Source organism: Salvelinus fontinalis, chromosome 15 (genome assembly GCF_029448725.1).
Source record: "Salvelinus fontinalis isolate EN_2023a chromosome 15, ASM2944872v1, whole genome shotgun sequence".
In the NCBI taxonomy this organism is placed as follows: Eukaryota; Metazoa; Chordata; class Actinopteri; order Salmoniformes; family Salmonidae; genus Salvelinus; species Salvelinus fontinalis.
In genome coordinates this window covers 28,222,636-28,246,127 of record NC_074679.1, presented here as the reverse complement: position 1 = coordinate 28,246,127, position 23,492 = coordinate 28,222,636, and the positions used below count along the sequence as shown (strand labels likewise).

The 23,492-nt window shown below is 43.9% G+C and overlaps 1 protein-coding gene across 7 annotated transcripts in view; it reads right to left on the bottom strand.

The window, feature by feature from the left end:
* Positions 1-1,411: 1,411 nt before the first annotated feature.
* LOC129811703 (60 kDa lysophospholipase-like) overlaps positions 1,412-23,492 on the bottom strand; it is a 41,335-nt gene continuing 19,254 nt past the window's right edge. For 2 of the 7 annotated variants that reach the window (XM_055863226.1, XM_055863223.1), the window contains 11 exons: positions 21,799-21,911; positions 20,669-20,854; positions 20,467-20,580; positions 20,083-20,202; positions 19,699-19,794; positions 18,698-18,861; positions 8,616-8,702; positions 8,089-8,188; positions 6,396-6,461; positions 5,815-5,838; positions 1,412-5,387 (listed from right to left, as the gene is read on the bottom strand). In XM_055863226.1, coding sequence (XP_055719201.1) covers positions 5,343-5,387; positions 5,815-5,838; positions 6,396-6,461; positions 8,089-8,188; positions 8,616-8,702; positions 18,698-18,861; positions 19,699-19,794; positions 20,083-20,202; positions 20,467-20,580; positions 20,669-20,854; positions 21,799-21,911 — 1,115 coding nt within the window. In that variant the 3' untranslated portion in view covers positions 1,412-5,342. Of the gene's footprint in view, positions 5,388-5,814; positions 5,839-6,395; positions 6,462-6,924; positions 7,823-7,897; positions 7,932-8,088; positions 8,189-8,615; positions 8,703-18,697; positions 18,862-19,698; positions 19,795-20,082; positions 20,203-20,466; positions 20,581-20,668; positions 20,855-21,798; positions 21,912-23,492 lie in introns of those variants that run through there. The other 5 variants (XR_008752930.1, XR_008752932.1, XR_008752931.1 and 2 more) reach the window with 5 other exon arrangements.

Sequence of the window (23,492 nt, the reverse complement as noted above, 5' to 3'; positions counted from 1 at the left end):
GTTGTGAACTGTCATCCACCCAGCAGACCCCCCCCCCCCCCTCTGTGGGTGAGAGAGGGCCTGGCTACTGTCATCCACCACCAACCTGATCTGACCCATTCTGATCCTTACAGGAGAGTCATGACAGGGGAAACCCCTCAGATAAACAACCTCTACTCTCGCATAACAAGTACAGCAAAACTCTGCAGCTCTGATGCCAGGAGCACCAACAACCCAGTACAGCAATCTTTCCACCACACATCACCTGGCCCTCTTCCACCAAAGGAAATCTGTGAAAGACATCCATCCACGACCACATCCAGTCCAGAGCCTCCAGGTGGGCAGCACAGGCCCAACAGGACAATGGAGCCCTTTCTCCTGCAGCTGGAGAAATTGATTCCATGAGGCAAGGACAATAAGAGCTCTTTACCATCTTAGAATTAGGGCCCAATTTAGCAATCAACATGTGCATAATGGGAGAAGGAAGGGGCAGCACTCATCCCAACCCCTCTACACCTGGAGAAGACCACACAGGTAACAGAGGGGAGAACTCAGTTCCCATTGAGGACTGGCAGGTGGGATATTGTGTCTGTTGGGGGAGGGGGGACTTACCTGACACTTAAATATATACAGTAGAGATCTGATATGAGTTAGGCCACCCCACACAGAGACTAGACCACACATACAGAAGAACAGATGTTAAATTCCTCCAAAAAGTTTCCCCCCGTCCTGTATCTCCCTGTTCCCATAAGAAATGAGGTGTTGAGGGAATTCAGAGGAGGCTGGATGGTTTGTAATCGAAGCTAAGCATGAGACCATCCCTCCAACACAACAACAAAGAAGAAGAAACCCTGGGGCAAACTCACGCAGAAGCGACAACAACAAAATGTCTGAGGGCCTATATTTAACAGTGATGGGAATTGTGGGGCGAGCCATACAGGAACACTTTCAATGCCTGGCGAAGGTCAATTGGGACTTAACTACGCCACTCTCTTATTTTCTCCCCTCCGCCCATCTCTCCTCGAAAATAAAGAGATGAGGATTGTTTAGCAAAACAATGAGCCACTTCCAAAGACCGGCCTTTTAGTCTCAGAGGCTGAGTTCACACATCCATGAACAGCGTGTGGCTGTGAGTAGAGAAATAAAAGACTTCACATGAAGTGGGAACTGGGACGTTATAATCGGAGTCATTACCCCACAGCCTCTCATGACTCCAGTATCTACAGAGGAGAAGGACTTTATGTATTACCTCTACAACCAACCAGAGGACAAATGCAGCTCTATAAGGTGTGTTGGTATGGGGAGTTATAGCCACAGCTAGGGCTGTTACGGTGACAGTATTACTGCCACACCAGCAGTCACGAGTCATGAAGGCAGTCAAATTCAACATTACTGTTGTCATGGAATATTCTAATCAAGTGAGAGAGAGTCATTTCTTCAAAACAATCATCTTTATTTAATATTGATTAATTATTGCAATGACGACGCTGTCGACCCCATACTCGAGTGTTGGACCGATAGCCTTTACGATAATGAAAAAACAGAGGTCTTATATAGTAGGCCTAAAAATACTTAGTCATGGCTGATTCCACCTCTCCCATGCAGATCGGGGCATCATAAGCCACCTTGGTTTCCCAGATGCAAGGACGATTAGAAACAATGTCTATGGAATGCAGGCTGTAGGTTATCACCAAGCCATAAATAAATTGTCAGTTCAAGCCCCAGAGACGAATCAAACATTTCGAATCAAACACTTCATGAGAGCCCATGAGCTCATGTTGCGCAACATTTCTATAGGCTATGCAATTGCGCAAGAAAACAGAGTGATAGCTGCTAAATAAAAAGACGAGGATCCCATCAGCTTTATATAGGCTAGGCCTACTATATTTTTCTCAAGTTTACTAATATTAAGCACATTGCTTATATTTACAACAAAGTAGAGTATAGTATAGAGTACATACTTGCCAGCCAGGTAGGCTATAAAGACAACGTATTTTTTCAACTCCCCGTTTCGATACAAGTGCATGATAATGGTCTATTCTAAATCAAAACAAATGTCACATATATATTATTTAGTAAATGTAAAGACAAGATTAAATCAAGAATAGTCTGATGGGTGACAATATTAGCCTATCACTTGTAGGGCTGGGCGATAAGACGATATACACTGCTCAAAAAAATAAAGGGAACACAAAAATAACACATCCTAGATCTGAATGAATGAAATATTCTTATTAAATACTTTTTTCTTTACATAGTTGAATGTGCTGACAACAAAATCACACAAAAATTATCAATGGAAATCACATTTGTCAACCCATGGAGGTCTGGATTTGGAGTCACACTCAAAATTAAAGTGGATAACCCCACTACAGGCTGATCCAACTTTGATGTAATGTCCTTAGAACAAGTCAAAATGAGGCTCAGTAGTGTGTGTGGCCTCCACGTGCCTGTATGACCTCCCTACAACGCCTGGGCATGCTCCTGATGAGGTGGCGGATGGTCTCCTGAGGGATCTCCTCCCAGACCTGGACTAAAGCATCCGCCAACTCCTGGACAGTCTGTGGTGCAACGTGGCGTTGGCGGGTGGAGCGAGACATGATGTCCCAGTTATGCTCAATTGGATTCAGGTCTGGGGAACGGGCGGGCCAGTCCATAGCATCAAGGCCTTCCTCTTGCAGGAACTGCTGACACACTCCAGCCACATGAGGTCTAGCATTGTCTTGCATTAGGAGGAACCCAGGGCCAACCGCACCAGCATATGGTCTCACAAGGGGTCTGAGCATCTCATCTCGGTACCTAATGGCAGTCAGGCTACCTCTGGCGAGCACATGGAGGGCTGTGCGGCCCCCCAAAGAAATGCCACCCCACACCATGACTGACCCACCGCCAAACCGGTCATGCTGGAGGATGTTGCAGGCAGCAGAACGTTCTCCACGGCGTCTCAAGACTCCGTCACGTCTGTCACATGTGCTCAGTGTGAACCTGCTTTCATCTGTGAAGAGCACAGGGCGCCAGTGGCGAATTTGCCAATCTTGGTGTTCTCTGGCAAATGCCAAACGTCCTGCACGGTGTTGGGCTGTAAGCACAACCCCCACCTGTGGACGTCGGGCCCTCATACCACCCTCATGGAGTCTGTTTCTGACCGTTTGAGCAGACACATGTACATTTGTGGCCTGCTGGAGGTCATTTTGCAGGGCTCTGGCAGTGCTCCTCCTTGCACAAAGGCGGAGGTAGCGGTCCTGCTGCTGGGTTGTTGCCCTCCTACGGCCTCCTCCACGTCTCCTGATGTACTGGCCTGTCTCCTGGTAGCGCCTCCATGCTCTGGACACTACGCTGACAGACACAGCAAACCTTCTTGCCACAGCTCGCATTGATGTGCCATCCTGGATGAGCTGCACTACCTGAGCCACTTGTGTGGGTAGTAGACTACGTCTCATGCTACCACTAGAGTGAAAGCACCGCCAGCATTTAAAAGCGACCAAAACATCAGCCAGGAAGCTGAGAAGTGGTCTGTGGTCACCACCTGCAGAACCACTCCTTTATTGGGGGTGTCTTGCTAATTGCCTATAATTTCCACCTTTTGTCTATTCCATTTGCACAACAGCATGTGAAATGTATTGTCAATCAGTGTTGCTTCCTAAGTGGACAGTTTGATTTCACAGAAGTGTGATTGACTTGGAGTTACATTGGGTTGTTTAAGTGTTCCCTATATTTTTTTGAGCAGTGTATATCATGTTTCATTATGCTCTATCGTTTATTTCGTTGTGTCACAAATCACACTCTCGATGGCGATATTTTCGTCAATTGGAGGACGCTTTGCGTTCGTGTAGAAGAAAATTTGAAACACAAACAAACATGGAGTAGAGTGAACGTGACACAGAGCACGGAGACACAGAGCTCGTGCATAAAAGAGCGCTACTTTGGTCGCATGGACGTGGTTTGGGTATGAAAAGTCTGACACGGGCCAGAAAACCATCCTCTGCTAAATATGCAGCAGGCCGGTCCCGCCAACAGGCTCAAACACCACTAACCTCTTTTACCACCTATGCAAGAATCATGTGAAACAGTACGGAGAGTCTACAGATGAGACCCAAAAAAGTACAGTCAAGTAGTCAAAACAAACCCCCGACTCAGATGTTGCAAGAGGCTTTGCCTGCGGCACACCATATGGCAAAGAATCACGAAGATGGAAGGAGATAACAGCTGCCATGACAACTTACATCTGCAAAGACATGGCCCCAAATTACACGGTTGAGAAACGGGGGTTTCGTGTGTTTTGTGCTAACACTCGACCCAAGGTACCAAATGCAAATTGATATGTGACACATTAATGCCAAAATAACACGCAAAACAGGCAAGCCCCCACCCTAAAAAAAATATATATATATATATATATATATATATATATATATATACAGTTGAAGTTGGAAGTTTACATACACCTTAGCCAAATACATTTAAACTCAGTTTTTCACAATTCCTGACATTTAATCCTAGTAAAAATTCCCTGTTTTAGGTCAATTTAAGATTGCCACTCCAATACCTTGACTTTGTTGTCCTTAAGCCATTTTGCCACAACTTTGGAAGTATGCTTGGGGTCATTGTCCATTTGGAAGACCCATTAGCAACCAAGCTTTAACTTCCTGACTGAAGTCTTGAGATGTTGCTTCAATATATCCACATCATTTTCCATCCTCATGATGCCATCTATTTTGTGAAGTGCACCAGTCCCTCCTGCAGCAAAGCACCTCCACAACATGATGCTGCCACCCGCGTGCTTCACGGTTGGGATGGTGTTCTTCGGCTTGCAAGCCTCCCCCTTTTTCCTCCAAACATAACGATGGTTATTATGGCCAAACGGTTCTATTTTTGTGTCATCAGACCATGATTTCAGTTCAGAAGGATTTCACAAGGATTTCAGTTTAGAATAAATTGCACCCTATACTAAGCATTTCATAAAGTACATCTAAAAGCACAGCATTCTACCCATCAAGTGCCTAGTATAAGGTACAGCATTCTACCCTGTGCTTCCAATGATCACTGATAATACTCTTAATGCAAACAGAGTGAATTGCTCCAGATGCATCATATACTGTGGACATACAAAACAAACAGATATAGTGCTGCTTGTTCTAGGCACAGTGCAAGCATATTACTTGATATCCAATGTTGTGCTACTAGTGCTTTTACAACTACAGTTAAGCAACAGTACATGAGATTATCGTAAATATATCAATTGTAAAATGGTTTGAATGAATCAAAATAAAATCTGCAAGCTTGTGCAAATGTCCAGTGTAAGAGAGTGAAAAGGAGAGGGAGAGTGATGGATGAAGAAGTAAAAGAGTTGAGGATCTTGGTCTTCAGGATTCTTTTGGACAGGCTGAGAACTCAATGTATTCTTCATTCTGAAACACACAAGGGGAATATGGTTAAGAGAAACATTTCAAGCAGTGCTGTTAAATACAAAGAGCAGCAGTGATAAAATCAAATGAAGGTTTTCTTTGCAATCTCAGCTACTAATCCACATAATTATCTCAGAGTAAACATCTCACCAGGCGGTCATCATACCAGACAACACAGCTTAGAGGCCATCACAGGAACAAAGCACAAAAGCCAGGCAGACTACCACACTGCAAAGGTTTGTGTCACTGTCTAATCAAACTGAACCAGGCAGCCATTTTGAAAACACCTGTTCAAGCCAGGCTACAACGAGTGATACTCATGTAGGTCATACTCAGATGCAACACATCACCATACGATGAGAGGAGACACAGGTACGACCACCACGCACAGGAGAATCCATAGAGCTAGCTGTGGCCATTCTAGACTTACCTCAGCATCATCTTTAAACAGAGGCTGGAAGTAAGAAAAAAAACATGTTATTGGACCACATGGCAAAGTTGAAACTACGTCCCTTTTCTGTAGCCTACATGGTTTTACAAACCTACATATGTCAAATCTAATTCATAGGCTACCTCTTGGATGCTTCATGCCACACCATTCATTCACAATCATGGATCGTAATAATGTTTTAGTTGTAGTAAATATATTGCTAAACTTAGTCAAATCTGTTAATACAGGGATGAGATGAGACTCATTATCATGTTGAAAAGTAAAATGACCGAAGATGGATTACCTCATTACTTTCATCTGACTGATGAGGAAAAACAGTGGTGACTAGGAGGTTATTAATAAATAGGAAATTGTAACAAGTTGAAGATAGAAAGAAAGCGGATAATACAGTGTGCTGAACTGGTTTAGGTTCGTCAGACAATATAAACTGACAAATTCATTTCGTTTGATTTCAGTGAGCTCAAGTCGGGGAGCTAAGCTCTCTTAATTGAGGCAGAGATGAACGCTGTTGGAGGAGCACAGAGGAGAACCGTAAAGCTAGATCATAGTCCATCTCTTACCTGGGCGTGGTACTGGCTGACCTGGTGTAAGAAGTCAATCACAACTTCATTCCCCACATTCTTAGCCTAAGAGAGAAAACCTAATGATCCATCTTACATAACTAGCCTGGGTTACCTTCATCAAATCACATTTTATTGGTCACATACACATGTTTAGCAGTTGTAGTGAAATGCTTGTGTTTTTAGCTCCAACAGCGCAGTAATATCTAACCATTCACAACAATACACACATCTAAAAGTAAAAGAATGGAATGTCAGAGTGGCAGACTAAAATACAGTCGAATAGAATACAGTATAAACATATGAGATGAGTAAAGCAAAAATATGTATACATCATTAGTGACTAGTGTTTCATTATTAAAGTGGCCAGTGATTTCAAGTCTATGTATATAGGGCAGCAGCCTCTAAGGTGCAGGGTTATGTAACCGGGTGGAAGCCGCCTTGTGATGGCTATTTAACAGTCTGATGGCCTTGAGATTGAAGCTGTTTTTCAGTCTCACGGGCCCAGCTTTGATGCACCTGTACTGACCTCAACTTCTGGATGAACAGACACTGGCTCGGGTGGTTGTTGTCCTTGATGATCTGTTTGGCCTTCCTTTGATATCGGGTGCAGTAGGTGTCCTGGAGGTCAGGTAGTTAACGGTAATGCGTTGGGCAGACCGCACCACCCTCTGGAGAGCCCTGCGGTTGCGGGCAGTGCAGTTGCCGTACCAGGTGGTGATACAGTCCAACAGGATGCTCTCAATTGTGCATCTGTAAAAGGTTGTGAGGGTTTTAGGTGCCAAGCCAAATTTCTTTAGCCTCCTGAGGTTGAAGAGGCGCTGTTGCGCCTTCTTCACCACACTGCCTGTGGGTGGACCATTTCAGATCGTCAGTGATGTGTATGCCAAGGAATTTGAAGCTTTCCACCTGCTCCACTCTGATGTTTCCTGAAGTCCATGATCAGCTCCTTTGTTTTGTCAACATTGTGGGAGAAGTTATTTTCCTGGAACCACATTACCAGGGCACTCAACTCCTCCCTCTAGGCTGTCTCGTCATTGTTAGTAGTCAGGCCTACTACTGTTGTGTCGTCTGTAAACTTGATGATTGTGTTGGAGGCGTGCGTGGCCACCCAGTCGTGGGTAAACAGGGAGTACAGGCCGGGGCTGAGCAAGCACGCTTGTGGGGCCCCTGTGTTGTGGATCAGCGAAATGTTGGTGTTGTTTCCTACCTTCACCACCTGGATGCTGCCCGTCAGGAAGTCCAGGATCCAGTTGCACAGGGCGGGGTTCAAACCCAGGGCCCCGAGCTTAATGATGAGCTTGGAGGGTATTATGGTGTTGAATGCTGAGCTATAGTCAATGAACAGCATTCTTACATAGGTATTCCTCTTGTCCAGATGGGACAGGGCAGGGTGCAGGGTAATGGCGATTGCATCGTCTGTGGATCTATTGGGGCGGTAAGCAAATTGAAGTGGGTCTATGGTGTCAGGTAAGGTAGAGGTGATATTATCCTTAACTAACCTCTCAAAGCACTTCATGATGACAAAAGTGAGTGCTGTGGGGCGATAGTCAGTTAGTATACAATCCTTTACTTTTCATGTTACATAACTAGTCTGTGTTATCTATACTATCCATGTTACATAACTAGTCTGTGTTGCCTTTACAATCCATGTTTGTAAGTTGGAGAGAGGCTCCCAGTCCCAAACACTCACCACCTCCATCGGCGTCTGCCCGTCGTAGCCTGGCGTGTCCAGGTCTCCCCCGGCCAGGTGCCACATCTCCAGGCCCTCAATGTCAGCACTGGCTGCCAGACTGCGACACAGTACCAGATAATTCATTGGGAGGGTTGATATTCAAGAGGTTTCATGATAAAGGGACTAAACAAGCAATCAGATATCTACAGTAATAACATCAGGTTTTATAGCATAATCTTAGAATAAACACACTATTTGATTCTGAATAGGACTGTGTGTGCTTGTTTGCTTCCAGAGAAAGGCCTTGCTCCAGTAACAGAGAAAATATTCACTTTTTAAAAAGAGATATCAGTTAAACGGAGCAATTCAGGGTTCTGTGGTGGTGGTGGTGATGTTTGGATGCTGCAGAGGTCTGAAGCTATGTGGTCAGGGAGCATTCCGAGTGTTTATGGCAAGACAACTAGGACAACTGGTCATACCTGCACAAACTATGCAGGATAAGTCTTGGGCAATGCATGTGAGAGAAAGCGCTGTGTGTTTCTCACCTGCACAGCTCTGAGCCGGCATCCTCCAACTCATCCCTGGAGAAATGAGCTCCAGTTTTTCTCAGCAGCTTCACCACCTCTTTGTGTCTGGATGGACAGACAGATGGACAGACACACACGCATAGATATGACCGACCTTCTTCAAATACAGATGCTATACACCGTGTGCTAGAATCAAGAAAAAGATGAAAGGTAGAAAGAAAATCAACATCACACAGTGTGAGTCAGAGTCAACTGAATCCATAAGGTGGAACAGTACTGATCCATTGTTTGAGGTCTGATTTATTATGACTGCAACGTGCATTAGTCATATTTCTAGTTTTCAAACATCTGCTGACAGTGACCGGTTATGGCACTGTGACTGGGTGCTAAACGAGTAGGGACAAGTTCCAGGTAACCATGGAGTCTTAACAGAACATCTTATTTTTATTTTATAATTTTGTGTGGGGGGGGGGGGGGGATTGCCTGTTTTGCATGTTATTTTGGCATTATGTGTGTCACATACATTTGCAAACAATGTAAAAAAATATATAATATATACACTGCTCAAAAAAATAAAGGGAACACTTAAACAACACAATGTAACTACAAGTCAATCACACTTCTGTGAAATCAAACTGTCCACTTAGGAAGCAACACTGATTGACAATAAATTTCACACGCTCTTGTGCAAATGGAATAGACAAAAGGTGGAAATTATAGGCAATTAGCAAGACACCCCCAATAAAGGAGTGGTTCTGCAGGTGGTGACCACAGACCACTTCTCAGTTCCTATGCTTCCTGGCTGATGTTTTGGTCACTTTTGAATGCTGGCGGTGGTTTCACTCTAGTGGTAGCATGAGACGGAGTCTACAACCCACACAAGTGGCTCAGGTAGTGCAGCTCATCCAGGATGGCACATCAATGTGAGCTGTGGCAGGAAGGTTTGCTGTGTCTGTCAGCGTAGTGTCCAGAGCATGGAGGCGCTACCAGGAGACAGGCCAGTACATCAGGAGACGTGGAGGAGGCCGTAGGAGGGCAACAACCCAGCAGCAGGACCGCTCCCTCCGCCTTTGTGCAAGGAGGAGCAGGAGGAGCACTGCCAGAGCCCTGCAAAATGACCTCCAGCAGGCCACAAATGTGCATGTGTCTGCTCAAACGGTCAGAAACAGACTCCATGAGGGTGGTATGAGGGCCCGACGTCCACAGGTGGGGGTTGTGCTTACAGCCCAACACCGTGCAGGACGTTTGGCATTTGCCAGAGAACACCAAGATTGGCAAATTCGCCACTGGTGCCCTGTGCTCTTCACAGATGAAAGCAGGTTCACACTGAGCACGTGACAGACGTGACAGTTTGGAGACACCGTGGAGAACGTTCTGCTGCCTGCAACATCCTCCAGCATGACCGGTTTGGCGGTGGGTCAGTCATGGTGTGGGGTGGCATTTCTTTGGGGGGCCGCACAGCCCTCCATGTGCTCGCCAGAGGTAGCCTGACTGCCATTAGGTACCGAGATGAGATCCTCAGACCCCTTGTGAGACCATATGCTGGTGCGGTTTGCCCTGGGTTCCTCCTAATGCAAGACAATGCTAGACCTCATGTGGCTGGAGTGTGTCAGCAGTTCCTGCAAGAGGAAGGCCTTGATGCTATGGACTGGCCCGCCCGTTCCCCAGACCTGAATCCAATTGAGCACATCTGGGACATCATGTCTCGCTCCACCCACCAACGCCACGTTGCACCACAGACTGTCCAGGAGTTGGCGGATGCTTTAGTCCAGGTCTGGGAGGAGAACCCTCAGGAGACCATCCGCCAACTCATCAGGAGCATGCCCAGGCGTTGTAGGGAGGTCATACAGGCACGTGGAGGCCACACACACTACCGAGCTTAATTTTGACTTGTTCTAAGGACATTACATCAAAGTTGGATCAGCCTGTAGTGGGGTTTTCCACTTTAATTTTGAGTGTGACTCCAAATCCAGACCTCCATGGGTTGATAAACTTGATATCCATTGATAAATTTTGTGTGATTTTGTTGTCAGCACATTCAACTATGTAAAGAAAAAAGTATTTAATAAGAATATTTCATTCATTCAGAAATGGATGTGTTATTTTAGTGTTCCCTTTATTTTTTTGAGCAGTGTATATTAGAGGTGTCGACCGATTATGATTTTTCAATGCCGATACTGATTATTGGAGGACCAAAAAAAGCAGATACTGATTAAAATCGGCCAATTTTTATATATATATACATTTGTAATAATGACAATTACAACAATACCGAATGAACACTTATTTTAACTTAATATAATACATCAATAAAATCAATTTAGTCTCAAATAAATAATGAAACATGTTCAATTTTGTTTAAATAATGCAAAAGCATAGTGTTGGAGAAGAAAGTAAAAGTGCAATATGTGCCATGTAAAAAAGCTAACGTTTAAGTTCCTTGCTCAGACCATATGAAAGCTGGTGGTTCCTTTTAACATGGTTCTTCAATATTCCCAGTTAAGAAGTTTTAGGTTGTAGCTATTATATGACTATTTCTCTCTATACCATTTGTATTTCATATACCTTTGACTATTGGATGTTCTAATAGGTACTTTAGTACTGCCAGCCTAATCTCGGGAGTTGATAGGCTTTAAGTCATAAACAGCGCAATGCTTGAAGCACAGTGAAGAGCTGCTGGCAAATGCAGGAAAGTGCTGTTTGAATGAATGCTTACGAGCCTGCTGCTGCCTAGCACCGCTCAGTCAGAATGCTCTATCAAATCATAGACTTAATTATAATAACACACAGAAATACGAGCCTTAGGTCATTAATATGGTCAAATCTGGAAACTATCATTTCGAAAACAAAACGTTTATTCTTTCAGTGAAATACGGAACCGTTCTGTATTTTATCTAACGGGTGGCATCCCTAAGTCTAAATATTACTGTTACATTGCACAACCAATGTCATAATTATGTACAATTCTGGCAAATTAATTACAGTCTTTGTTAGGAAGAAATGGTCTTCACACAGTTCGCAACGAGCCAGGCGACCCAAACTGCTGCACATACCCTGACTCTGCTTGTACATAACGCAAGAGAAGTGACAATTTCCCTAGTGAAAAGAAATTAATGTTAGAAGGCAACATTAACTAAATATGCAGGTTTAAAAATATATACTTGTGTATTGATTTTAAGAAAGGCATTGATGTTTATGGTTAGGTACACATTGGTGCAACGACAGTGCTTTTTTCGCGAATGCGCTTGTTAAATCACCCGTTTGGCGAAGTAGGCTGTGATTCAATGATAAATTAACAGGCACCAAATCGATTATACGCAACGCAGGACAAACTAGTGTCGTGTCTTTACTATCATTAAATTGAAGACTTAGTTTTTATCAAAGATTCTCTGTAATTAGTATTACGCGATTAAACTGATTAATCATGTAACTGTAATTAACTAGGAAGTCGGGGCACCAAGGAAAATATTCAGATTACAAAGTTATAATTTCCTAATATAACCTTTCAGATATTTTATATCTGATCAATTAGTCTATGAATTACTGAATTATTTACTTTACCTCACGTTAGTCTCATTCCAAACGTCATAAATTGTTGGTTATCTGCACGAACCCTGTCTTCACTATGAGTCATCCATACATCAACTGTCTTAAATTATTTATTTATTACTAGGTAATTCACAGAAATGCATAAAACAAACAAACAAAGTAAATATGGTTACAAGAAATGATAGGAGAATGTGCCCTAGTGGGCTAAACCGGCATGGCGGCTTGGTGGACAAAAGGGGGAGTCACCTGAGAAGTCACTACAGAGTGATAATTATAACAATTGAAATGCTAATCCTTTGCACATGAACGCTCACTCATTCGGGAACAATTGCAATCAATATATATATTTACGCTCAGTGTGTCGTCTTGATCGCTGTTGAAAAGTTAGTTTCTGTTGGAGAGTTTCCGTCCTCTCTCTCGCCCTCTCTCTCTCTCTCTGTCTGTCGTGGTTAGAGGGGATAGTTCAGAGTGACATTCATGTTGTTGTAGAATGGATGTTTCGGCGGTTGTCGTTCTTCGAGTTCAATGATACCGAATTCCTAGCTGCAGACTAGTAATTAATATCAAAGACTTATTCTTATTCTGTCGGTATCGATAGTCTAAGAGTTTAACCACGTGGTATGGTTAAAAGATTCAGCAATGGTCTGCAACCTTTGTCCACTTGTAATAGAGAAAAACATAGTCTATAATAGAAAACCCGAGTGGGGATTTTATTCGGAAGGGCAGAAAAGGGCCTGTCCCAGGATGCCCGACCATAACTGTGCTCATGGGCGGTCCTCTGATTTAGTTAAACACAAAAGGGAATTGGAGATTCCTTCATTTAAAAAGTCCAAAATCACATTACACAATTTTACAAACAGTATCATCCTCACTCATTCATCTTATACAACAATTAGATGTAAACCTTATATCTGAGGCTATTATATAAACAGCGTTATGGTAATGTGGCCGCACCATCTCCCATGAGCCTCACCAAAATGTAACAAACGGACCAGTTCGTAGCTGGATTCTTCACTGATCTTTTATACCTTCTCTGGAACATAAATGTTGTTCGGACCTCAAGTTCTGTGAGGTGGAAGAAATTCCTTTGTTCTCTATGAAACTTCACTCTGTCTCTATACTGTGGCCATGAGGGGATAATCTCTTAGAGGAATTTACGACCTCTCTGACCACAGCAGCCTAGTTATGGAAGACAGGGAGAGGGGGATGGTGTTCGCCGCACGCAAAGAGGGCAACATCATGACACTAGATAAACTAGTAATATCTTCAACCATGTGTAGTTAACTAGTGATTATGTTAAGATTGATTGTTTTTTATAAGATAAGTTTAATGCTAGCTAGCACCTTACCTTGGCTCCTTGCTGCACTCGCATAACAGGTAGTCAGCCTGCCACGATGTCTCCTCGTGGAGTGCAATGTAATCGGCCATAATCGGTGTCCAAAAATGCCGATTACCGATTGTGATGAACACTTGAAATCGGCCAAAATTAATCGGTTGAGCTCATATATATATATATATATATATATATATAACATTTTGTTAATTAAGCCGCATACAAACATAGTCACTTTTGTTTTCTTGAGTAAAGCCGCTCCAAAATGCTGGCATTTCAGCCTAGCTCAGTGCTTTCTGTGGTGGTGGGGAAAGCCCTTAGAAAATATGGAGAGTTGCGCCATGATTGGCTCAGTATTCTGTCACTCATGGGGACACTGTGTCACTACCAAGTCTAAGGGTAGACCTAGAAAATTATAGCCCCTTGGGTGCTACCATAGAGTTACATTAGAAGTGCCCATCCAAGAAGGCTCAAGCTCATTGGCCACAGATAAAATGACATCAAATCACATTAAATGTACAGTAGCTTTGATTGGACTGATCATGTCAACATCCTACTTTCAAAATCTTAGCTAGCAGTCATCATTATGAATCAAGTCGACAATCTACTGGCAAATCCTTTTTAATCCTTATGAATAGAAATAATAGATAAAGCTCATCGGCCACTGGACATACATTACACAACAAGTTGGAAATCACAAATTCAACAATGAGCGGTTTGGAAAGAATCAGTGACAGTGGCTAATGGCAAGCATTGCAAAGCAATCACTAGCCTGCTATTCGGTGGAGTGGCTGTGCTGTTCCAAATCTGGGATTAAGAGGCTCTTTTCCAAGTTTAAAATTATGAACATTCAACATTGGCCATGCTATCAATGAAGCATAATTTGTGCCGCGCTCAAAACAACTTAAGTCGGAACTGCGAAAACTTTACTTCAGTGAGTTCAAGACAACTGGGAAGTCGGGAATAAACAATCTTCGTAGCCCATGTCCTACTAACATGGTCTATTTTCACCTCATTTTGTCTACTGTTCTGACTTGGTGGTGCACATGTAGCCTATAACCTGTTTGAGAAATGTAATCATTGAATATTGTAAGAGCTTTCATTGTCTGCTTACATGCCCCATTTATTTATCCTACGGTTCTGACTTGGTGTACAGGGAGAACACTGTAAGAACGGCTCATGTTCTGAATTCTGTCGCTGTACATTTCAAAAGTGCTGAAAAAATAGTTATTGACCTTGTCCGTCCTAACTCGCTCATTAATGTCTTAATCGAAATTACGGATTGCCTCTTATCCTCGTCGTCCCCTTACGCCATAGTTTGTACATCTCAATTGTCAGCAAAAATCACATTTGTTTAAGCAAGTCGCCCTATCAGCAATGTTTTTTAAAAGGCAGTAAATTAGGCTGAATGAACTGTTTGGCTGCCAGACAAGGCTCCACTGATAGCCAGGTGTAGTAGTGGTAAGGTGTTGGGACTGCTGTTGAGACTCTGCTGTTGGGATAGCTTTATGTAGGCCCTAACAGTTTGCGGGCACCGGTTGTTACCATTATAGTGCAGTTAATATAATGTTGAATGTTGTGTAGTTGCATTGCTGGCATTAATCCACCTGTTGTTGTTTTTTGCCCCACCAAGATGTACATGCTAAAATCGCCACTGGCTCTCACACACACACACACACACACCTGTACACACTTGTGTATTTCTCCTTGAGGCACCCACAGCATGATATTTAAGACTGCAGCCTTGAATGTCTTACTGTCCCCAAGCGATGAGCACATGGCAATGTCAATGAATGATAATAAATACATGAAAAAAACAACTTAGGGTGAAAATAAATACTGGCGCTATTTGCAGATTACAACTAGCAGCTAATTATTGTGGTGGCCTCAACTCCATCAGAACACCTCTAGTTTCAACCCCCACCTGAAAGACCCAGTAGCAGTCCCCCCTCCTGGACATGATAGTAATAGCAGGCCCAGACTCCCTGCCTCAGACACCGTAATGAGCTGCAGTCTAGCGGCCTACTGTTTGTACACTATTCCCTCTAAAGATTGCCATGGAAATATAAGGAGGTTGTTAATGGCCAAAGGGGGATTTCAAATGCCCCACTTAATTCTGTGTGAATGATATTGTAAGGGGCTTAATACAGTTGTATTCCAGGCACTGGGGAGTACTCTGGTGAAGCCCATGGGAAATAAAGAAATATAGTTTAAGTGAATTGGGGAGAGGAAGATGAAGAAACCCTCGACAACTACTGTGATAATTATTATTTGACCATGCTTGTCATTTATGAACATTTGAACATCTTGGCCATGTTCTGTTATAATCTCCACCCGGCACAGCCAGAAGAGGACTGGCCACCCCTCATAGCCTGGTTCCTCTCTAGGTTTCTTCCTAGGTTTTGTTCTTTCTAGGGAGTTTGTCCTAGCCACCGTGCTTCTACACCTGCATTGCTTGCTGTTTGGTGTTTTAGGCTGGGTTTCTGTACAGCACTTTGATATATCAGCTGTTGTAAGAAGGGCTATATAAATAAAGTTGAAACAAAAAAAGGGCTGTAAACTGCTGTTACATGTGCTGACATGATTAAAAGTGAAGTAAACTGTACCTTTCGCATTGTAGTTTATATTATAAGCTCACAGACAGGGTAACAAATTTGGAGGTACTGCTGAGATTTATTTTCATGTGAGCATCGGCCCATATTCCTGGAACGGACAACGAGTGAGAGACATTGGGAGAGTAGCTAGCTAGCTAACGTTAGCAGGCTAACCACCTAACGGATTGTAGCTATTTTGCCATTGCCTGCATTGTCGCCACGTGAGTAGGACAATGAGTCGAGAGAGGAAAACGTTGTTGGATAAAATCCAACAGAGTTTATGGACTTTAACGGCACTTGTGTGTACGTTTGTGGAATAGGAGGTGTAGATGACTCTGAAGTAAAAGGAAAGAGCCATCTCGCTTTGCGGCGCACATTGATGGAAGATTACTGTGAGAAGGAGGATTTAATGGAATCAGAGGATGAGGGAATGTCTTGGCTGCTTCAACTGAAAGACGAAATCAAAGGACTATCGGACTCTGAGGATACTGTGAAAAGTCTGCCAGCCAGTCGGTGCCAACGATACAAGTGGAATAGCGAATCCAGCGGAGAGACGGGAACTGCGGCAGAACGAAAAGAAGAGGGGCTCCTCAGCCCAGCCGAGAAGTGTTCTCAGCTCCAGAAAGGCACCCGCCACAGAGAGAGAATGGAGTGAGTATGTCCAGTTATAAAGACTTTAAAATCCATGGACAGATAAGAGATCAGAATCAGAAAGATAAGCTCAGCTTCAGCACCCTACAACATCAGATTGAAAATGGAAGGAGAAAAGGGTACCATGAATTAGAAATGATAGAAGCAGTAATCAGAGCTGTGAGCCCAGGGCTTAAGATGAGGAGTTATCTGGAGGGAAAAACAGACATGACACTCTACACACTAAGGCAAATCTTGAGGACACATTATGCAGAGAAGGATGCTGCTGAACTGTATCACAAGTTGACTAAAGCAACACAAGAGCCGGGAGAGTCTGCCTTGGACTTCCTAGTCTGAGACTTTGACCTGAGAAAGAAAATGTTATCAGCCTCAGCTCGTGCCCAATCAGGACTGAAATATGGCACGGAGTTAGTCAAGAGCCAATGCATGCAGGCCATTGTTACAGGATTAACAAACGATAATGTCAGGGCAGAGATGAGAGTGCATCTCCAGAATATTAACACCAATGATGAACTGTTGCTTGAGAAAATGCTAATTGCCCAGGGCAATGAAAGTGAACGCTTGCAAAAGGCCAGGAGTTCACGTAAGTTCACACCCACACGAGTGAACGCAGTACAGAGTGAAGATAACGGGGATAGCGGAGAGGAATGTGCACAGGCAGAGCCATCACAGACCACAGCCCAAAAACAAAAGAAATACAATCCTTTCCTGAGTAAAATTGATGAGAGCAATGAAGCATTCAAAGAAGTGACCTGTCAGATAGCCTCATTAGTACAGTCAGTGCAGGGCCAGGGTGACAGTTCAGTTAGGAGTCGCTCCAACACAAAACAAAGTCCAACCAACAGGGAGAAAAGAAAATGCTAAAGTTGTTATGAGACTGGTCAACAGACTTTCCATCATTGCTACAAATGTGGCAGTGATAGCCATTGGGCAGTAGGATGTAGGATCAGGGGCAACGCACATCCATCGGGAAACGCCTGGGGGTCACAACCATGGAACGGGGAGTGACCCCTGGTACATCTAGTTCCATCCAGTGTTGCAGGGCAAAGGTAGCGAGAACCTCAGAGTTTAAGTTGTGTTCATTGTGCCATAAAGCTGCCTATTGTTCCAAAGTGTGCCAACAGGATCATTGGAAACAGCACCAACCTACATGTAAGACTGACATCTCATGATGAAGTGGGCACGGATTCATTGGGGTCACCCATGACCTTTCCCCGCCGTTCAGCCCGGCAGAGGAGGCCCAGAGACATTAACCTATAACACTTTAGGGCTGCCAAGCTCTTATCAGGATACCAACTAGAGATGTTCAGATGTGTATATTTTCTCTTGTTAACCTTTACTAATCACAGTGTAATAATGTTTAGTGGGGGTTGCATCTTTGCCCATAATGGTAGACTGGACATGTCTAGATAGTTATATGGCTGTTAGCCCAGTTTTCTTAGTTGTTCTCATGACCAGTACTGACATCTTCTGTTTTGAGGCCAGTGAAATGTTTGGGGAAACATTTCGTTTTTGTAAGGGGCTTAATACTGTTGTATTCCAGCCACTAGGGGGTACTCTGGTGAAGCCCATGGGAAATAAAGAAATATAGTTTAAGTGAATTGGGGAGAGGAAGAAAAAGAAACAAAAAAAGGTGCAGTAAACTGCTGTTACATGTGCTGACATGATTAAAAGTGAAATAAACTGTACCTTTCGCGTTGTAGTTTATAATATAAGCTCATAGAAAGGGTAACAATATCATTACTGTGTGATGCACACCCCCCTCCCTGGCAGATATAAGCCATCGGTTAGAATGGGCTACTGGGGGCTTGAATCATAAGGGATGGGTGAACATCAACTGTAGAGGCAAAGCTTTTAAGTACATATCATACTCCATTTCCCCAACACCCATCCCTCTATTCCTCAATGCACCTCAGCCACCCTCCCCAAAATGTAAAGCTCTCATCTTGGCCCACATGTTAGCTCAATCCTACCTGAAGCGCACAGCATTGCGCAGGGGTGTGTCCCCATAGCGATCTTTGGCGTAGCCAGTGGCGCCCTGGCTCAGTAGATACTGCACCACTTTTAGGTGGCCCTCACAGGAAGCGATGTGCAGAGGGGTACGTCCATCATAATCCCCCAGACTTAGATTACTGCCCTGATGACAAGAAACACATCTCATACTGTATAGTTAAATAAAGGTTAAATAATAAATACATTTTTACTGCTCTAATTACGTTGGTAACCAGTTTATAATAGCAATAAGGCACCTCGGTTGGTTTGTGATATTGCCAATATACTACGCTCTAAGGGCTGTGTCCAGGCACTCCACGTTGAGTTGCGCTTAAGAACAGCCCTTAGCCGTGGTATATTGGCAATATACCACACCCCCTCGGGCCTTATTGCTTAAATATATCACCTATAAAATAGGTTCAACCAACTGTAGTGTGGGACTGAGGGAGTAATACAAGCACACACATTTCTCTTTCACCCTGTTCACTGATGATGTTCTGGGTCAATTTGACCCAATACACTACATACACTAAGTACATAAATACATGATTTTAACCTCCAAACATGAATTTTCAGTAGTTGAGGATGTCCTCTTTAATATGCTGTATTTGCTATGTTTATATACCAAACTATTCAAAATGTAGAGCCAAATGTTTGATACTTATACCAAAGTCATAAATCAAATGAAATTTTAAGCTATTTTTTAGCCAAACTTCAGATCACTATCCTACAAGTAAATTAACCCTACCTAGAGAACTAGATGAGGGGTCATTGTGAAAAAATGAAGTGAAATAGTATGGTATCAGTATGGAAACGTGTCTTAGAACACACAAACATATGGTGTGAACTCTGTCCTACAGTCCTGTAATCATGTCGTTAGAACAGGTGTTTTCTTCTCCCCCTCCTGATAGTATGTGAGGTCAGTTGTTGCAGTCATTCTTTTTACTAACAGACATGTTGTATTTACGTAAATGTTCCTCACCATCTCCTTTATGGCATCCAAAGCCTCCAAGTCTCCTATCTTAGAAGCGGCACAAGCTAAGGTGGGGGTCAGAGCATCCCGGACGGCTTCTAGCTCCTGGAAACGTCAGCAGAAAAACCATCAGCCGTCAAGTCAATACAAAGACTGACAATCAGTAGAGAAATGCTTTATGTAACGTGTTGTAAGTGACGCCGATAGAAATACACTATCAAGTTGAATTTAACACATTGGAATGCCCAGGGATAGTTTTTTCTCTCCAAAAAAACGTATCTGTCCTATCAGATAAGCCAGAGCCCAAGGAAAACATGTTAGGTGGAAAGTAACCCAGCAGACTCAATAGTGGTGACAGTGTGTGTGATGTGGCTGGCTGTGCGGTGGCCTCACCTCCTTACAGCTGATGCTCAGGGACTTGGCGATGACCTGGATGAAGCGACTGTCGCTCAGAGTGAGCTTGGCCCCCTGCAGGTCAGCGATCATCTCTCCCCGCAGGTTCTGACTCAGCATCTGGACAGGTACAACAGAGACAACAAAGTACAGATAACACACAAACAGTCAACACAGACAAGCATGATCAAGGAATATACCATCATGTCACTGACCTTTATCCGCATGTGAATCATCTCTGCCATTATTTTCTTCTTAAAATAGGACTAACACAGATGTCACTCTAAAGTTCAGGCTAATGTTGACATAGAAAAGCTTTTGAAGCGAATAAGGGGCCTACAAAGTGTAGTGAGGTAATGAGTGTGTTTTGACTGGGACTCCTACCTTTTTTTTGGCCTCTATGCTGAGGTCCGTCCTGGCCAGCACGTAGGACAGCTTGCACAGGGCAGCCTCAGGAGTCATGTCACAGCCTGCCACCAGTCCTGCGTCACTCAAGGCCTGAGGGGATCAGGAAGACATGTTAACACACATCCATCCACATCATGTGCACTCTCCCATTCCCACTGGACACAGTGTTCTGGGGTACCTTTCCGGTGGCATACGATGTGGTGACAGAACCCCTCAGACACTGGGTGCAGTTGACCATGATCACGCCCCTCTCTGTGGCATTCCGGAACTCCTCAAGCAGGTCAGCGCGGTTGTCAGGGGCGTTTCCACTACCATACGTCTCCAGGACAATGCCCTCCATGGGCGCCTGCAGGAAGGACTTCACCTGCGCGCACACACACACACACACACACACAGAGAGATACAGCCAGCAAGATGAGCGGCCATCTCAGTCTGGCTTGTGGACAAAGGAGTGTACAGAGCTAGGATCGGGTATAACAACCTGCCCAGACCTACCCCCCTCCCCCCTCCTCCAGACCATTATATCTGGTGATTCACTGGCTCCAGGAGATCTCTTCAAAATACCAGCTCTGGCATCTGGAGAGGAGATGGCTCAAATGGCCAGGCAGGGGGAACCATTAACTTCAAGATTTCACTTGGCAGCGGACCTTAGACCTAACTTGTGGAGGGAATCATAGCAAGTTATCTTCCATTGGATTTTGGATCAAGCGCCTAGCTTGCCAAAAATGTGAACAGAATCCCAAATAAACCCCATGCTGGCAGAGACCATGGAAGGCAGAGGAGACACTGATGCATAATCAAAGAAGCAGATAAAAACATATAAATAAAACAATGAGACAGTAAACATTGAGACAGTAAAACCATCCTCCCCTCAATCTGTAGCGAGGAAGGCGTATCTAAGTGTTTAAGTGTCTGTGCCAAGCCCCTCGTCTTTAAAGGGTAATTGGACATGCCCCATAACCCGGTCTCCTTTTTCATTGGACTAAATGCCGCTGGCAGCCCCAAAGCAGCTCCCGGCTGTATGCAGACCACTTGGAACGCCCACACGATGCTGGTTCGTCAGAAAACACAGTAGGACCTGCATGAGAGGATTCACCACAACAGAGCTACAATGAAGACTTTTAGATAAATATGGCCCCAAATGGCTGTTCTGATTTAGTCTTTCTACAATAGGGTATTACTTTCACTATTACTGTATATCAGAAGTAGGAAGACAGTTGTGATTTAATGATGTGGTTGAATAGGCAACAGAATCAGGGCAGAGCCACTATCCACCCCTTCTCACCCCCACCCTGGGAAGCCTCTTACAGTCACAGCAGTGATGCCTGGGAAGAGTCTCAGCAGACCCACGTTACGGTTCATCAGAGTGCTCACTCTGAACTGCGCGGTTGTGTTCGCTCTCCACACCGTGTCCCAGTTAACTGCAGGGGAAATGGAAAAAGTTTAGTGAAAAGATCCATCCTAGGCCATGTCAAAGATTTGACTTGATATTCACTACCGTTCAAAAGTTTGAGGTCACTTAAAAATGTCCTTGTTTTTGAAAGAAAATAATATTTTTTGTCCATTACAATAACATCCGATTGATTCGAAATATAGTGTAGACATTGTTAATGATTTTTAGAAGGCCAGCATCACGGAGTCGCCTCTTCACAGTTGACATTGAGACTGACGTTTTGCGGGTACTAATTAATGAAGCTGCCAGTTGAGGACTTGTGAGGCGTCTGTTTCTCGAACTAGACACTCCAATGTACTTGTGCTCTTGGTCAGTTGTGCACCAGGGCCTCCCACTCCTATTTCTATTTTGGATAGATCCAGTTTCTGCTGCTCTGTGAAGGGAGTAGTACACAGTGTTGTACGAGATCTTCAGTTTCTTGGTAATTTCTCGCATGGAATAGCCTTCATTTCTCAGAACAAGAATAGACTGTCGAGGGGGCCTCCCGGGTGGCGCAGTGATTCTGGGTTTGAGTCCAGGCTCTGTTGCAGCCGGCCGCGACCGGGAGGCCCATGGAGCGGCGCACAATTGGCCCAGCGTCGTCTGGGTTAGGGAGGGTTTGGCCGGCAGGGATATCCTTGTCTCATCGCGCACTAGCGACTCCTGTGGCGGTGACCAGGTCGCCAGGTGTACGGTGTTTCCTCCGACACATTGGTGCGGCTGGCTTCCGAGTTGGATGTGCATTGTGTCAAGAAGCAGTGCAGCTTGGTTGGGTTGTGTTTCGGAGGACGCATGGCTCTCGACCTTCGCCTCTCCCGAGTCTGTACGGGAGTTGCAGCGATGAGACAAGACTATAACTACTACCAATTGGATACCACGAAATTGGGGAGAAAAAAGGGTCAAATAAAGAATTATAATAATACATTTAAAAAAAGAATAGACTGACGAGTTTCAGAAAAAAGGTCATTGTATATGGCCATTTTTGCCTGTAATCGAACCCCAAAAAAACTGATGCTCAAGATACTCAACTAGTCTAAAGAAGGCCAGTTTTGTTGCTTCTTTAATCAAGACAACAGTTTTCAGCTGTGCTAATGTAACAGTGCAGCTTCTGTCCCTCTCCTCGCCCATACCTGGGCTCGAACACAGGAGTGATGGTTGCTGATAATGGGCCTCTGTACTCCTATGTAGATATTCCATTTAAAAAAATCAGCCATTTCCAGCTACAATAGTCATTTACAACATTAACAATGTCTACACTGCATTTCTGATCAATTTGATGTTATTTTAAACACAAAAATGTGCTTTTCTTTCAAAAACAAGGACATTTTTAAGTGACCCCAAACGTCACTTAAAAATGCCATTGCCATTGGCTAGTTATGACTGGTTAATCACTTTGTTTTTGTCATGATTTGTATTTGTCGTATTTGTTTGTATTTGTCGTAACAAATACACCATGAAAGCGCAATACACAAGGGGTGGAACAGTGGCAAAGGTACCCACAGGGCAAACAGAATAATATTAGTCTGAGGAGTGATTAAATAGCATTAATACAACAAAAATAATTCTAAAC